The 16,477-nt window shown below is 37.0% G+C and overlaps 1 protein-coding gene across 1 annotated transcript in view; it reads left to right on the top strand.

Moving 5' to 3' along the window:
- Nucleotides 1–15,111, top strand: part of NXPH2 (neurexophilin 2) — a 35,940-nt gene extending 20,829 nt beyond the window's left edge. Inside the window, exon 2 of the mRNA XM_069067864.1 lies at nt 11,728–15,111. Coding sequence (XP_068923965.1) covers nt 11,728–12,471 — 744 coding nt within the window. The 3' untranslated portion in view covers nt 12,472–15,111. The remainder of the gene's footprint in view (nt 1–11,727) is intronic.
- The last annotated feature ends 1,366 nt before the right edge of the window (nt 15,112–16,477 follow it).

The following is a 16,477-nucleotide window of genomic DNA, read 5'->3' as shown; positions in this document are numbered from 1 at the left end:
GCCTTGGGAAGCATTGCTGACCATATGTGGAGGTAATGGAATTCCAGCTGAGTTTTTCTTCACTCAATATGCCAGCAAATTTGGAAAACTCAGAAGTGGCTACTGGATTGGATAAGATCAATTTATATCCCGATCCTAAAGAAGGACAATGTCAAAGAATATTCAAATTACCAAACAGTTGCTTATTTCACATGCTGGTAAGGTTATGCTTAAGATTCTGCAAGCTAAGCTTCAGCAATTTATGAACCAAGAATTACCAGACTAGAGTGGTTTTCAAAGAGGCAGAAGAACTAGAGACCAAATTGCCAACATTTGTGGGATTATGGAGAAAACAAGAAGTTCCAGCAAAGCATCTACTTCTGATTCATTGGCTACACTAAGGCCTTTGACTGTGTTCATCACAATAAAATATGGCAAGTCCTCAAAGAGATGGGAGTATTGGGTCATCTTACATATCTCCTAAGGAACCTAGATGTGGGTAAAGAAGCAACAGTTAGAACTGAACATGGAATAACTGATTAGTTTAAGATTAGAAAAAGAATATAACAAGGTTGTGTATTGTCACATTATTTATTTAACTTATATGCAGAGTACATCAAATAAAATGCCAAGCTGCATAAATCAAAAACCATAATTGAGGTTGCTTGGAGAAAAAGCAACAGTCTCAGATATACAGATGATTCCATTCTTATGGCAGAAAGTGAAGAACAATTAAGAAACCGCTTGATAATGTTAAAAGAGGAGAGTGTAAAAGCTGGCTTGAAGTTTAACATAAACTAATAAAAATTTAAAAACTAACATCATGGCAATTGGTACCATCACTTCCTGACAAATAGAGGGAGAAGAAATGGAAGCGGTGTCAGATTTTATATTCTTGGGCTCAAAGATCACTACAGATGGTGACTGCATACATGAAATTAAAAGAGGCTTGCTCCTTGGAAAAAAAAGCTATGGCAAATCTGGACAGCATATTAAAAAATATACACATCACCTTGCCAACAAAGATTTGTATAGTGAAAGTTATGACTTTGAGAGTTGAATTGTAAGGAAAACTGAGTTCTACAGAATTTGTATTTTCTAATTGTGATTCTGAAGAAGACTGTTGAGAGTCCCTTGGGTAGCATGGAGATCAAATCAGTCAATACTTAAAGAAATAATTTCAGACTATTTGTGGAAGATCAAATACTGAAGCTGAAACTTAAATACTTTGACCTCATAATGAGAAGACAAGATTCACTGGAAAAGACCTTGATGTTGGGAAAGATTGAAAGCAAAAGAAGAAGAGGCTGGCAAAGGATGAGATAGATAGATAGTGTCATGGAAGCAATGAACATGAGCTTGAAAAGATTTCAGGAGATAGTAGAGGATAGACATGCCTGACATGTCCTGGTCCATGGAGTCACAGAGTCAGACACTACTACAACCACCAAAAAAAAAAAAAAAACCCAGAAAATATCAATTAAGTTCAAAATTCCAAAAAGCCTAATTTTCCTTCCTACATTTCCCTAGCACTATTTCCTTAACCCACTAGTCTAGAAACCTACACTTAGATACAAGAGGAAAGTTCATCTTTTGTCCTGGAAACTAGGACAGAAACCTTTGACCCAGCAATACCACTTCTAGGGTTGTATTGCAAAGAGATCATAGAAGTGGGAAAAGAACACATATGTGCAATAATATTTATAGCAGCTCTTTTTGTGGTGGCAAAGAATTGGAAATCAAGGGGATGCCCATCAATTTGGGAATGGCTAAACAAGTTGTGGTATAGGAATGTAATGGAATATTATTGTGCTATAAGAAATGAGGAGCAGACAGACTTCATAATAACCTGGAGAGACTTATATAAACTGATGTTGAGTGAGAAGAGCAGAACCAGGACAAAGTTGTACACAATTACAGATACATCATATGTGTGATGACTAACTTTGATAGACTGGGTTCCTCTCAGCAATGCAAGGTTATAAGACAACACCAAAAGACTCATGATGGAAAGAGATATCCACATCCAGAGAAAGAATTACAGAATCTGAATTCAGATTGAAGCAAACTACTTGCTCTCTCTCTTTTTTTTGTTTGATTTTATTTCCTCTTTCTCATTGTTCACTCCATTGGTTATAATCCTTCTTTACAACCTGACTAATGTTTAATGTGAAGATATTTGTAGATCCTATATCTGATTGCATGCTGCCAAGAAGGGGGTAGGCAGGAGAGGAGGAGAGGGAAGAGGAGAAAATTTGAAACTCAAGGGATTGTGGAACTGAATGTTATAAACTAAAAATAAATAAATAAATTTAATTTAAAAAAGAAAGAAACTAGGACAGAAAAACACTGGTATAAGAGGTGAAAGTCCATTGTTCTTTGTCCCAAGCGACAGTAGGTAGTGTGTGTGGTCCTGAATCACCAATGAGTCCCATGTAAACAAAACAAGAGTAGTACATAAAAATAAATGCCTGTGAAGGGTTCTGTTCAGTCTTTTGCCAATTCTATCTTCTATGTCTAAGCATGTAGGAATGCAAAGGGTACCCTTCAAAGCCAGCCAGGAAGAATATGTGAGATTGACTCCTAAACTGGGAAATAATAATCGATATTTACATGGCAGTTTAAATTTTATATTTATCATCTTATTTGAGTCCCACAACAATCCTGTGTGATACATTTTGTAGATGCAGAAATTGACATTCAAAGAGATTGTGTGATTTGCCATAGTCACTTCCCTATGCCCCAGCTAGTGGTAAAAAAAGACTTTGAACTTAGTTCTTTCAGATTCAAGGGCTTTGTGGATAATAAAATGAGAGTAAACTTGAGAGAGTTCCATTTTCTAAAAACAAAACAAAACAAAACCCAAACCCTTCATCTTTAATGAAAAGTAGAATCTTGGATATTAGAGCTATAAGGCATCTTAAAGGTCATCTAGACCACTGAGGTCAAACTCAAATAAAAATGGAGGCCACTAATCCACATAATAAGGATCCTCACAGGTTGCATATTGATTTAGTTTTAAAATTTAACATAAGGTATGTTTTATTTATTTTGTTAAGCATTTCCCAATTACGTTTTAATATAATTAAGGGCTGCACTGGGGAGTGTTGGGGACCACATCACTTCTGATCTGGACTAACCCTCTCATTTTATAGTAGAGAAAAAAATGGAAGACCCAGAAAAATGAAATGACTTGTCCAAGATCATCTAGTTAGTGGCAGAGCTTGCCTAGGAATCTAGATCTTCCAACACCCAGACCAATGCTCTTTCCATTACACCAGGATGCCTCTATGTGATTAAATGACTTCAGTGTCAAAATAATAGACTGATTACATTGAAAACTCTAGAGTCATCCTAAGCTATTCAGGACTACTCTATGTCTGGATAAATTAAAGTACATGAGATGTACCAAATGTCAAAAATCAATCCTAAGCAAAGTACTGCTGGCTTAGATGCAATTTAAGCTTAGTTTACGATGACAAAAACATATAGCCCAAGTAAGAATATAAAAAATAAAATAAGATAAAAGCAAGCAGAATTTTTCAAATGACTGCTGATGCAATTTTCTCAAAGGAAGATTATCTTTAGTTCCTAAATTCTTTACAGAATTCCTGACAGCTCTCACATCTGCTACTATAAAACTCACTGTAGCTTCTCTGCCTTTTGGGAAAAAGCACATTTAATTATCAGTAAAGTTCAACTTCAGCTTGTTATGATGAATGATTAGAACCTGTCATCCTTTTCCAACAACAAAGGAGCTGCAAAGGAATACAATTTTATTCATCTCCCCTCTCCCCCCACCTGCTTTATTTAATTGATGAAGGTTTGAGCTTTTATTAATCTTTTCAAGCTCTACTGTGAGATACAGAAAAAGCTAATATGATATCATTATATCTAGCTAATGTGTATGCTTTGTGAAATTGATACACCCTGCCAAGACGTAAATTACTTAAGCTTTGATAAATGTGTTGAAATCATGGAATGTTCAAACAGATAAAGCATAGCAATTCCTCTTCCCTCCCCCTTCCCCTACCCCCACCCTTTTTCAAACCCAGGTTTTTGTTCCAGCAGCTGAGTGTTTTTTGCATTATTATTGTAATACACAGGACAAAAGAGAGCAGTGATACTGAAATTAGCATGAAGAGCCTGGAGAAACACAGAAGTTACCGGGGAGATACAGCCATATATTTTGTAGATAAAATCTAATGATCTTGCCTTGGACAGAGTGGTTTGCCAACAGGTTCAGAACCACCTACAGTCTTTTACTTGCATGTCATATCATAGAAATTGTCTGTCTGAGCAAGAGGGTGCCCGCTAGGCTCTTTATACTATCAGCTCCCTTTGCTGACTCATTTGGTACTTTGGAACAAAAGTTTCCCAAAGGGTTTTGGAGCCGATCTCACCTCTGCCTCATTTCCCTTATGATCTAGATAGAGCTCAGAATCCAGCGGAACTAGAACCCTCAAGAAATGTCATGGAGGTGTCCATGGAAAGCCTAGAGCTGAGAAGGATGAAACTTGCTCAGCCATTAGCTTGACGTCTGCCACTAAGCAAGTTACTTGATTGCTAACCAGATTTTAAGTAATATTGACAGGATGTTAATATCCTGGTGACCTGGGGGACACATTCAACTAGACTACAGGAGGCCTGAGGCTGTTCTTCATTCCTTCCCCAAAGATTCATAGGAGGTCCAAGAGATTTGCTTTATTCTGAAAGTCCGTTAAGAAGAAGGGCAATGAAAAAAGTAATGGATTTCGATTTGGAGGCCTGGGTTAGAATCTCTGTTCTGCCACTTTCTGTGTGATCCTATTCCAATCATTTAGCTTGTTTGGGTCTCAGTTTTATCTTCTGTAAAACAGAGGGGACTGGCCTCATTACCTTCAAGGTCATTTCCAGTTCTCTATGATCCTATGAAGGTCATGGTTTTAACCACAGGGAAGTTATATTCTGAAGACTTGCTATGAAATGCTGTGATAATGCTATGAAATGCCACCTTGGCTTTTTGTTGTTGTTGTTTCTTTGTTTTTATTTATTTGTATTTGCAGCCAAGCCATCCCTTAGTACAATTAAGGGCAGGAGGGAAGCAAAGTGCTGAATGGTATAAGACTAGAAGGCAAGTTGAGGGAGGAGGAATGAGTGGTGCTGGGCTCACCGAGGGAACTGGAGTTCTATTGGTATCCATGCTTCTGGTAGGGGTCTTCATCCTTTTAGAAGATTGGTGAGAATGGCCACTAGCAAATGTGGCCCCTCCTATAGATACTTTGTATTTGAAAACAATAACCAGGCTATATATGGCCCCTATGAGCAGAGAAGGAAATGGCAAATCACTCCAGTCTCTTTGCCAAGAAAGCCTCAAATGTCATCAGACATGACTGAAAATGACTGAACAACAACAAAAATGGAATAAGGGCCCAGTCTTTGTCAAATTTACAATTTGGTCAGGTTAACTGACTTCTTTTGCTACTTGGAGAATGAAAGCAGTCCCAGCAGCAGACTTCAGAAACACGATGGCATGAGGGGACAGAGGTCAAAAGACAAAACAGTTCATTCAATTCTTATAGATTTTTACCTTGGGAGAAAGAAAATTGCAGATATGTACTGTGTTAGTCAAGTCTGCTTATTAAAGGTTGGACCACTTACACTGTATACATGAACTTTGTTTTACCCAACAGATGCGTACCTGAAGAATTGTTCATTGAATCTTTGTAAATCAAATTCTATTTTAAAGTTATTTGAGGAAGCATTTAAAGGAACTATGAATATTTTTTCAAAACAGGTAAAAATCTGTTTATGAAGCAAAGAATCATCCCCTATTTTTTCCAGTAAATTTACATTTTTGCATCCCTATATTCTTAACGTGGTTATACCTATAGAATTTAAATATTGTCACCATGTATACTCCTCTAGAACTGTGTTCCTTTTTTAAAAAACTGCATTCAAAATACTCTGTTTTAAGCAATATTTAAGATAACTAAATTGTGATATAACAGAAGGATTTGGAGAATCTCCTAGAGTTCCTATTATCTTGTGGGATCTGTCATATATTCTGAAATGTGCCAATATGAGACAGGTTATACCCTACAAGGTCAGAAACCTCTGTTACCACCACATCAATTAGTAATGGGTGAGTTCAGGGAGCCAGAAATATCCCCTATAGCTTCATGAATAATGGCTTCAAGATTTATAGGTTAAAAACAATGGCAGCGAGGAGCTGAAACCAAGCAGGGTGCTACATCAAGGAAAAGATAAAGGAGGAAAAGCAAAAGGGAGAATGTGATAACAAAGGGTTGAAAAGAAAAAAGAATTTGATTCTGGCACTGATAACAAGCAGGGCTGTTTCATGTGCATAGGGGAAGAGAAAGTTTTAAATGGAGAAAAGAAGGGCCTGCTTAGTGAAGGAGTGGTAATGATAATGGTTTTTAAAGGTCTGAAATTTGAAATTAAAAGTAAATAAAAAAGCAAAATAGTAAATGAGGCATCACCCTCCCTCAAAGAGAAGGGAAGTAGAAATAAAACCAGTAAGAAAATAGAGGTGAAAAGAAATATACACATATATGTGTATGTATATATGCATATATGTGTATATATACACTCATATAGACATATGTGTGATACACATACACACCAACACATATACATTCATATGTGTATGAATGTGTGCATATATAAATGTACACACACACACATATATACATGAATTTAAGACTAATAGTAAAGCAGCAAAAAGACATATTTCATAGGTCAAATAGAGAAGAAAGAGTGGGTTCAGTCCTTGTCCATTTATACTGTGGACCCCAAGGGATAACAATAAGAACAGAAAGCATGCTTGTGTCTTAACCAACCACCCTCCCCAGAAGTTTTTTGGAGGTGATTAATGAATGAGTCCGAAAGTATTTAGCAGGAGCTGTTCCAGATATAGCCACCAAATGTCATCCCTATAAATGTGTATGAAGTCATGGTTCTCTGCCTGCCTAGTCCACTGTTTCCTAGTAATAATTGCCATATAACTATTATGTTGTGCTATATCAGTGCAGTATAAAATTATATTCCCAAATCTCAGCATCAGATAGCTACCACATCATGAATTATTTTGAACTACAGCAATAAAGAAAACCTATTAAGATTCACTAAGAAGTAAAAGCATTGTGATTTGTATGAATAGAGGTACACAGATAAAGTTGTGGATTCTAAAAAAAGCATAGAGCTCTGTATTTGGAGTCAAACAACTCAGAGTTCAAATCCATGCTTTTCTATTTTCTATCTATGTTGTCTTATGTAAGTCATTCAAATGTTCTTGACCTCAGTGTCCTCACATATGTGGGGGGTTTTTAAGATGTTTAGATTAGATGCTCTCTGAAGTCTCTTCAAACTCTAAATCATGTAATTACCAAATAACATTAAGTAGGACCAAGTTATGCCTACTACTATATTCCATGAAAATCCTGATATGAGCTACAAGCACAAAACACGATGGACCTATACACACATGCCCAGTTCTTTACTTAGCAAACAATGTAGCCACCATCTATCAAGGACCAGGAAATGACTTCAGCCTGGAAAGCATACAGACTGACAAATTAGACTATCTGAACCACAAGTACTCAATGGAAAAGGGATGGGCAAAACCTTAAAACCCAAGAATTTTGAATAATTGTGCCCAGAAAATAGAGGGAATGAGCCAAACAACAAAGGAAGGCAGCAGAATATAGAAGAAAGATTTCACTTTCCTTGAACTCAAAATAGCTGGGTTTTAATACTGGTTCTACCCCTTGCTTTTTGATGATTTTGAGGGAGTAACTTATCTTCTTTTTATCTATGACATAAGACTCAGACAAAACATTTGTTGGGATCACTTTCATTCTCAAGTTTCTGATTCCATATTTTAGAATAACAAAGTCACTACTTTGGATCATATATAGAAGAAAGGCAAATTTCATAGAGATTGAAGCCTAGTAGAGAGGGAACTGTCCTAAGGACAGGAAGATTGGAATTCAAACCCTACCTTTGCAACCTTCTTGCTGTATGGCCCATGTAACCTCTTGGTGCCCATGACAGCTCTTTAATAATCAAAGTCTCAGAGACAGTGACCAAACTGTATTAGCTGAGGAAATTTTCTTCTTGAGAGCCCCCTACATTGATGAAATCACACTCTTGATTTGTTCTCTGTCTTTTGTCTGTCTTTCTCTCCTTCTCCCTCTCTCTCCCCCTTCCATATCCTTCCATATCTCTCTCTCTTCTCTTCTCTCACTCTCTGTATGTATGTATACACACACATGCACACACATATACACATAAATATATATATCTACAAACATGTACGTATGTGCCTACATATACAGATATAATATATAATGAATACATGAATGAAATGCATTAGATTCAATGAAACAAAGTAAAGCTTGTTGGGGCTTGGTTTGGTTTTCTTTAGAGGGGAGGAGGCTTCTAAGAAAGCTGCATCTAATCTGACTATAAACTACAGGCAATTTTTGAGGATTGACAAAGGACATTTCTATTCATTCCATCTGGGTTCAACTAGAATTCAAGATGACGTAAGGGAAAGAGCTGAAGCCATTATCCTGAACATTGTAGAATAACTCAGTTTCAAGAAGTATCCTAACATCAGAAGGAACCAAAATGGTCTTTGGTGTCTCCAGGCCTGGGGAAGATCATCATTATCCAACTGTGGAGGCAAGGAAGATGGGTTAAAGTCTCACCTTGGGATGCTTTCAAATACCAAGAACTGGAAAGCTAAATTTGGTTACCCTACCCCAAACCCAAAATTGACATCCTAATTCAAAATCTTGAACAAATGCTAATTAGATTAAAGAAGCAATTAATATTTTAAATACCAACAAAAAGTGAGACTGATGGGAGGTAAATTAACCACACACTTTTACCACATTTTATTCTCTCTTAGCCTAAAAGATATATTGGAACTTGCCATGGTGTACATTCTGAGGTTTGGTCTGGGGCTACCTTTCAGCTGAAACCACCTTATAACAATGGAGTTTGAGTACTTTTATAACTAAATCTCTTTGGATGAGTTAAAGATGGTTGCTTTCAGTTTGCTTGCTTCTTTGTTTTCAGTCATGTCCAACTCTTCATGATCCCATTTGGGGTCTTCTTGATAAAGATACTGTAGTAATTTGCCATATCCTTCTCCTGGTCATTTTACAGATGAGGAAACTGAGACAAACAGGGTTAAATGACTTGCCCAGGGTCACACAGCTAGTAAGTGTCTAAAGTCAGATCTGAACTCCCCCCCCCAAAAAAAAAAATTAATCTCCTGACTTCATGCCTGGAGCTCTGTCTATTGCGCCACCTGGCCTCCAGGCTTTATGCTGAATTCTGACCTATTGTGAAAATGATTATACAGAAGCTCAAATGCATTTGTTCTTTGTAAAACTGGATTCAAAACAATTATCTCTGTGTATCCAGCTATTAAAAGGTCTTTCCTAGTGCTTCCCCAAAGTTGAGAGGGTTTCAGAAATAACATACAAATATAATGTTACTTCTTCCCTTACCTATGTTCCATATCCTTTCCATCATACTGACAGTTTTCCATAGAATCATTACAACAGAGGACTGTACCATTAGAGATAAGTATCTGTCAGTATTAGAAACATTACTTCCAGACTTTATAACTCAACCAGAAATATTCAAAACAGGCAACAGTTTGGTATACAATAGTGCTGCCACTTGAGATTTTGTAATTATTTCGCAAATTTAATTTTAGAAGTGATTTACAAAGTCACTAAAAGTGTACAAGGAAGCAACCAAATTATTTTACTTCCTGTTTTGCAATATGAATTCTGGAAAAAGAAAAAGAAAAAAAATGTTCTTCTATGTTTATTATATGAAATCCAGCATTTTGGAATTGGTAAAAAAAAAAAATTAAGTACAATGAATGTCATTCTTCTTTAGAAATAAAGCACTATGTGTTTATTTTTCTTTTTTCCCCAGTGTGAGGAGAGAGATAAGGGATAAAAATAGAGGAAGGAAGGAAGGAAGGAAGGAAGGAAGGAAGGAAGGAAGGAAGGAAGGAAGGAAGGAAGGAAGGAAGGAAGGAAGGAAGGAAGGAAAGGGGAGTGATGATTGAAACTATTTTCTTAAAATTCAAAGAAGAGAACAGAGGAAAGCCAGAAAGGAGGACTGAAAAGCAAGAGACCTTTGAAATTTAATTTATTATTCAACTGCTTGAATTTATTATACTTAAACAACTACAGGTTGGATTTATTCTTCTCAAACAATTATACTTAAAAAGAAAAGTAAACTGCACTTATAATGGAGATCTGAAATGCCATACACAATTTTCTTTTTTTGTTGTTGTACTATATATATGGAAATGCCCATTTTATTTGGTATTTAAGTTTAGAATTTAAAAAATAAAAACAAAAAAAGGAATTAATATAACTCGGTTTGCATAATATTCACTCCTCTGTATAGTCAGATATCCTAGATGTGCCTTCATAATCCCAGAAATTAAAAAGTAAAGCACCTTGGGGTGGCCAGGTAGCACAGTGAGTAAAAGCACCAACCCCAGTGTTGGGATGACCTGGGGATCGAATCCGGGCTCAGATACTTAGCACCACACCCAGAAATAACTGGCCGTGTAACATTGAGCAAGTTACTTAACCCCAATTGCTTAAATTAAAAAAAAAAAGTAAAGCACATAGCACCTGATGTGAAATCTTTCCAACTTGTATGAAAATGCATAGCCTAAGCCTTTGAACAAAACTAGACCAAAGCAGCAGAGAGTTATTATGGGAGAATGGTTTCAGGGCCAACCATGGAGTCAAGAAGACCTGAGTTCCAGTTCTGCTTCAGACACATATCACTTGTGTGACCCTAGACTAGTCCCTTGTTCTTTAAGTACCAAAAATAACTTCTTAGATTACAAATTACATCTGATTGTGGATATACATAAGTAAGAAGAGTTTCTACCCTAGGGTTCCATACTGGAGAGGCTGTTTGGTACGGGGGAGAGCCCTAGATTTGGAGTTAGAGAACATGACTTCAAATCCTTTCTCTGATGCTTACTACATGACATTAGGCAAGCCATTTAGCCCCTTTGGACCTCAGCTTCCTCAACTGTAAAATGAGGAGATTGGACCATAAGCCTCTAAGATCCCTTTAAGCAATAATTAAGTCTGTGACCCTATGATTTCCTCACTATGATGAAACCTATGCTCAAAAGAAAAATTAAACTTTTTTTCAGAAAAAAAAATATTTTCAAAAAATTTAGAATATTTCCAAATCAGATGATCTTCATAAATCCACAAGACTTCCAGAAGGCTGTTCTTCTTCCTGAGAAAAAACACCTTAAACACTTTGATGATATAAATATTTTCATTTAGGCTAAACAACCACTTATAAATAAATGAAGTCCCAAAGAAATGAAGATGCCCTGCTTCTGATCTGAGAAAAGATAAAGGTTGGAATGTTTACAGAAATAGGGGCTAAAATTGTGTCAGCTTGTTAAAAATGAATTTCTATGGGGTTTTTTAAATGTTGCAAGTCATCACTTTAATTTCTGTGCACTCGCCGTTCTATATGGCTTGAAATAATGCTTATCTTGGTACATTGGTGAAGTCCAGCTGTGTGTGTGAAATTCTATTTAGCAGACCTTTAAGTAACAGTGAAACGATTTCCCTTTTATGCTTCAGGTATTTTAACTTCAACAGTCATGAGCTCAAAGACCAAACTGATATTCTTCTCTCTCTCTCTTTTTTTTTTCTCTTCAAACAGCTATTTTGTGACAGCAAAAAAATAGCACACGCCTCAGAGGGGCTGGATTGGGAAGACAAAGATGCTGCCGACACACTGGTCGATAACGAGGTCCACTCAAGGATCATCAATCCTTTACGCCTGTTTGTTAAACAGTCTCCAGTGTCAAAGCCCGGTCAGATGTCATACGCAGACAGCATAGAAAACTTTTGGGATTGGTTGTCCAACATCACGGAAGTTCAGGAGCCGTTGGCAAGAACTAAGCGTAGGCCAATAGTAAAAACAGGGAAATTTAAGAAAATGTTTGGATGGGGTGACTTCCATTCCAACATTAAGACTGTGAAACTCAACCTTCTCATCACGGGGAAAATTGTCGACCACGGCAATGGAACCTTTAGCGTTTATTTCCGACATAACTCCACGGGTCTTGGAAATGTCTCCGTGAGCCTGGTACCGCCATCCAAAGTGGTAGAATTTGAAGTCTCCCCCCAGTCCACATTAGAGACCAAGGAGTCCAAATCTTTCAATTGCCGCATTGAGTATGAAAAAACAGACCGGGCAAAGAAGACTGCATTGTGCAACTTCGACCCTTCGAAGATCTGCTACCAGGAACAGACTCAGAGTCACGTCTCTTGGCTGTGCTCCAAACCCTTTAAGGTTATTTGCATTTACATTGCCTTTTACAGCGTCGATTACAAACTGGTGCAAAAGGTTTGTCCTGACTACAATTACCATAGTGAGACTCCGTATTTATCCTCTGGCTAAATCTTTAGGAGATGGCAGGATTGGGGGGCATTTGTGGCTGGAATAACTGAGAATGGAGTTCAGCTCCTCACCATAAAGAGTCCTTGTGTTTGGGGCAGTGGACCTTGCTTCCTTATCAGGTTTTAAAATGATTAAAAATAAAAGTCTTCAAGTTTGTGGCCGTGTTTGTGCTATGTCATAAGTAACCTACAGAGTCAAACTGTTTCTGTAATATCTCTTTCATTTAAGATGATGGTCTGGAAATGTGGCTCGTTTTTTCTAAGGGAGGTATCAGGTGGTAGCAACATGACATAAGAAAGGACACAATTTTGCATGTGAGAAACACTTGAAAATGAGTCTTACCTTTCAGATGTGTATTAGAATTCTGCTTTAAAAAAACAGCAGATACATGAAGCAGCTGAAGACTGCATTGGACAGAAGAGTTGCATATCTAACATTGGCTTTTTTTTCATGATTTTCTTGTTTTCACTCCCCCTCCCCCCCATGCAATCACTTCTATGGAAGATCAAAGAGAAAAACTTGTTTGAAAACTCACCTTTAAAGGAGGAAACTATGCCACAGTGGAACTAATACACATTAATGGAAGTAGATGTGCTATACTGAATTGATGTGGTTTGGCTTATTATTGTGGCCCTCATGCTTGTAATCTTTTCTGATTAATAACTGTTTTGGAAGTGGGAAAAGCAATGGGTTTAAAGACAGAGTACCTGGGTTCAAATCCTGGGCAAGTCACTTCATCTTTTTGGACCTCAGTTTCCTCATCTGTTAAATGAGGGGGTTGGACTCAATGATTTCTTAGATCCCTTCTAGCCCTATTTATGATTCTATTTTTGGTTTGTAGTGATATTAGAAGAGATACCATGGAATCTTATTAACAATAATAAAGACCCATTTTAAAAAATCATTATCAGCCTACTGAGATGATCAAAACTTAAATACAGCAAATATTTGCTCATGGGGTTTTTCACACACAAATTTAAAACACACATACACACAAACACACACTATCTTTGAATTGAAAGAAGCAACTAAAAAAGATAGGGAGAAAATTGAGAATCAAGGATTCTGGAGTCCTAATATTTCTTGTCTTCCAAATTTGTTCCTGGATTGTATTTATTTTTGGACTGAAGGGGAAGGCCCTATGGGGGGGGGGAGTCAGGGGAAAGCTTGTTAGTGTTAAAATGCTCCCATACTGATGACTAAGATGCCTGGTTTATGAAGCAGACTTTCTGGTCTACTTAAAAATGATTGTGGTCCTTTACAATCCACTGTCTGTGACCTTGGTATTTTTCTAAAATGATAAAGTGAATCCTTAAGGTACAAAACAGGACCATCACTGACTCAATTAAGGAGGATGAGCTGGTTGATAAAAAAGAAAATCTCTGTTGCTTAGAGTTCCCTTAAATGAATGTCTTTCTAGACTATAGATCACCCATTTCCCCTGTCGCTCTGTAAAATTTCAGACTAAGGTATTCTGTTTGTAAAAATAGGTTTCATTCAAAAGCCAGGATTCATAAGGTTATTTTGTTTGCTGTTCCCTTCCTTCTTTACTTCCTTCTTCCTTCCTTCCTTTCTTCTTTCCTTCATTCCTCCTTTCCTCCCTCACTCTCATCTTTCTCTTGCTCTTTCTTTTTTCCCTCCCTCCCTTCCTTCCTTCTTTCCTCGCTTTCTTTCTCTTGCTCTTTCCTTCCTTTTCTTCTTTCCTTTCTTCCTCCTTTTCTCCCTCCCTTTCCTTCTTTCCTTCCTTCCTTTCTTTCTTTCATCTTTCTCTTGCTCTTTCCTTCCTTCCTTCTTTTCTCTCTATTTCTCTTGCTCCTTCCTTTCTTTTCCTTTATTTCTCTTGCTGCTTCCTTCCTTTTTATTTCAAATGGTGTTGGAAAAAGAACTGGAGTAGGAAGAGGTATCCTAACAAAATGATCTTACCTCACTAGCCATAAAACTTGATTGTTATTGTCATAAAACTTAATTTTCCATTTCTTCCTTTTGCTGCTGCTCTGTACACAGTGTTCTGTTTTGTACAAGTTGTACTGGACTTAGTGGTATATGGTAGTACAGGTTAGAACGTATTGCTCTCTTCTGAGTTCGTCAGGCGCTTTGTAATACTATTGTAAGTGATGATTTAATTGACATGTCTTTTTACCTTCCTCTATAAGCAATTTAAAAACATATATATTGTACAGTATGTGGAAACATATGTGTATATATATATACTCAGAAGTTCCCGTGTACATATAAAGTATGTGTACACATTTATATGTAAATAAAGAGTATTTGCTAAATCTGTCACTTGACCACAGCACATTTATTTTTAAAGACCTACCTTGCCACCCTAGGAATGTTAGTCTAAGATTATTTTTTCCTTTGTACTACATTCAAGCCATAATAGAAATAATGATGCTAAAGTAGCACAAGATAAGGTGATGAAGAACCTTGAGTAACATTGATTCTAGGCAAGGAAATAAGCCAGTCACAATTCATACCACTCGTGTTTTAGCTGAATAGAAAAGTATGCAGCCTGGAAAACAAAATGCATTCCTATAGAAGTATTTTTAAATTGAATAGAATATATGCCACAAATATACTAAATCATAGCTTCTTTTTAAGACCTGATAATTTTCAGCTAGAGTACTTGGCATTATATAATTAGGTTTCTTTAAAACACTCAAATACATTAAATTATTACAAAGCCATTATTGGCTTAGAGCACTGCAGTTGAGGCAAAAGCCATTTTGTAAACAAGTTTTTGAGGCCATTCACAAATTGTTCAGAAACATAAAGAAAAACACACATGTGTTTCTTAAGATAAGAACCCAACTAAAATACCAATAGCAAAAAGAACAAAGAAAGCCCCAGAGAAACAGACCAAACCAATGTTAGAATATTCAATCATTCTGGGAATTGAATTTACCAAATAGGACAAATCAAAGCTGATGGACAAAGAGAAAAACAAAAATAAGACCTGAGTGCTAACTTCATTAGATATAGTTCCACCTTACATCAGGAACAATCCAAAGTAGAAAATAAATTTCCCGAAATCTTTTTTTTTTAAATAAACTGGTATCAAAACAAAATCCAGAAGCTAACCTAAGTATGGATATGTTAGAATGTTCAACCCTCTAGTCTTTTAAAATTATTACATCTATTTTTAACAGGCATTATTTTTTTGTGTTATACCACCTCTGGGTGTACTTCCCTGACTTGTTACTCATAGATCGTAGGTTGGGTCGCCAAGGGGTTACTACCACTCTAGGATCTAAGGGTACTATGTGGGTCCACACTTCTAAAATTATAGTTAATGAGCCCCCATAGGTATTCTTACCTTTAATAGTCAGCTAATAGACAAAATTAGAGCAAAACAAAGGTATTTACAAAGATGACCCAGTGAAAATGGTAGCTACTAAATATTTCCTCCCTAAATCTCTGACTTACTCTACCACAAATATATAGAATCAAGGGGGAAAATGGACACAAACTTAGAGTACACTGATAGTAAAGTATACATGTAGGGAGCACATATAGCCAAAGTAACTCATATCTCTAGCACTGCAGAGCCCCTATGTCCTTTCTTTTCTTGTGGCATCTTTTAACTAATGCCCACCAATAGGTATAGCTTCTTTACTAAGCAGGTTGTATAGATGGGATGCCTGGGTCTGTTACTTTACACAGCTTGACTCCAGTTGCCAGCTCTAGTTCTCCTTTGAATCCCTAAATTGCCCCCTTCTCTGCTGCCAGAGATCAAGCTCTTTTAATACCTAGATCTCTGCATCATTCAGACTCCATGTTGGGCTTCATTGTCTTCTTCCCAGGCAAGTAGTTCCATTTGAGATGCCATGGCCCCTGAGGGATGAATGGGAGATGAAGGGGAAATGAGAGAAATCCCCCCCCCCACCTCCAATCTTTATAGAGACCGAAGGGTCCCACTCCACAAAGCTTCCTGCTTCCAGAGCCCCAACTGGTGGCAAGTGTTTTTTTTTTTTTAAAGAGGGGGGCATGGCCAATCTTCTGC

This window comes from Petaurus breviceps, unplaced genomic scaffold, assembly GCF_028583685.1.
Source record: "Petaurus breviceps papuanus isolate PSGF00001 unplaced genomic scaffold, PetGlider_PUasm1.0 90752, whole genome shotgun sequence".
NCBI classification, from domain to species: domain Eukaryota; kingdom Metazoa; phylum Chordata; class Mammalia; order Diprotodontia; family Petauridae; genus Petaurus; species Petaurus breviceps.
Note: the sequence above shows the minus strand (reverse complement) of the source record. Positions and strands in the feature narration are given on the sequence as shown.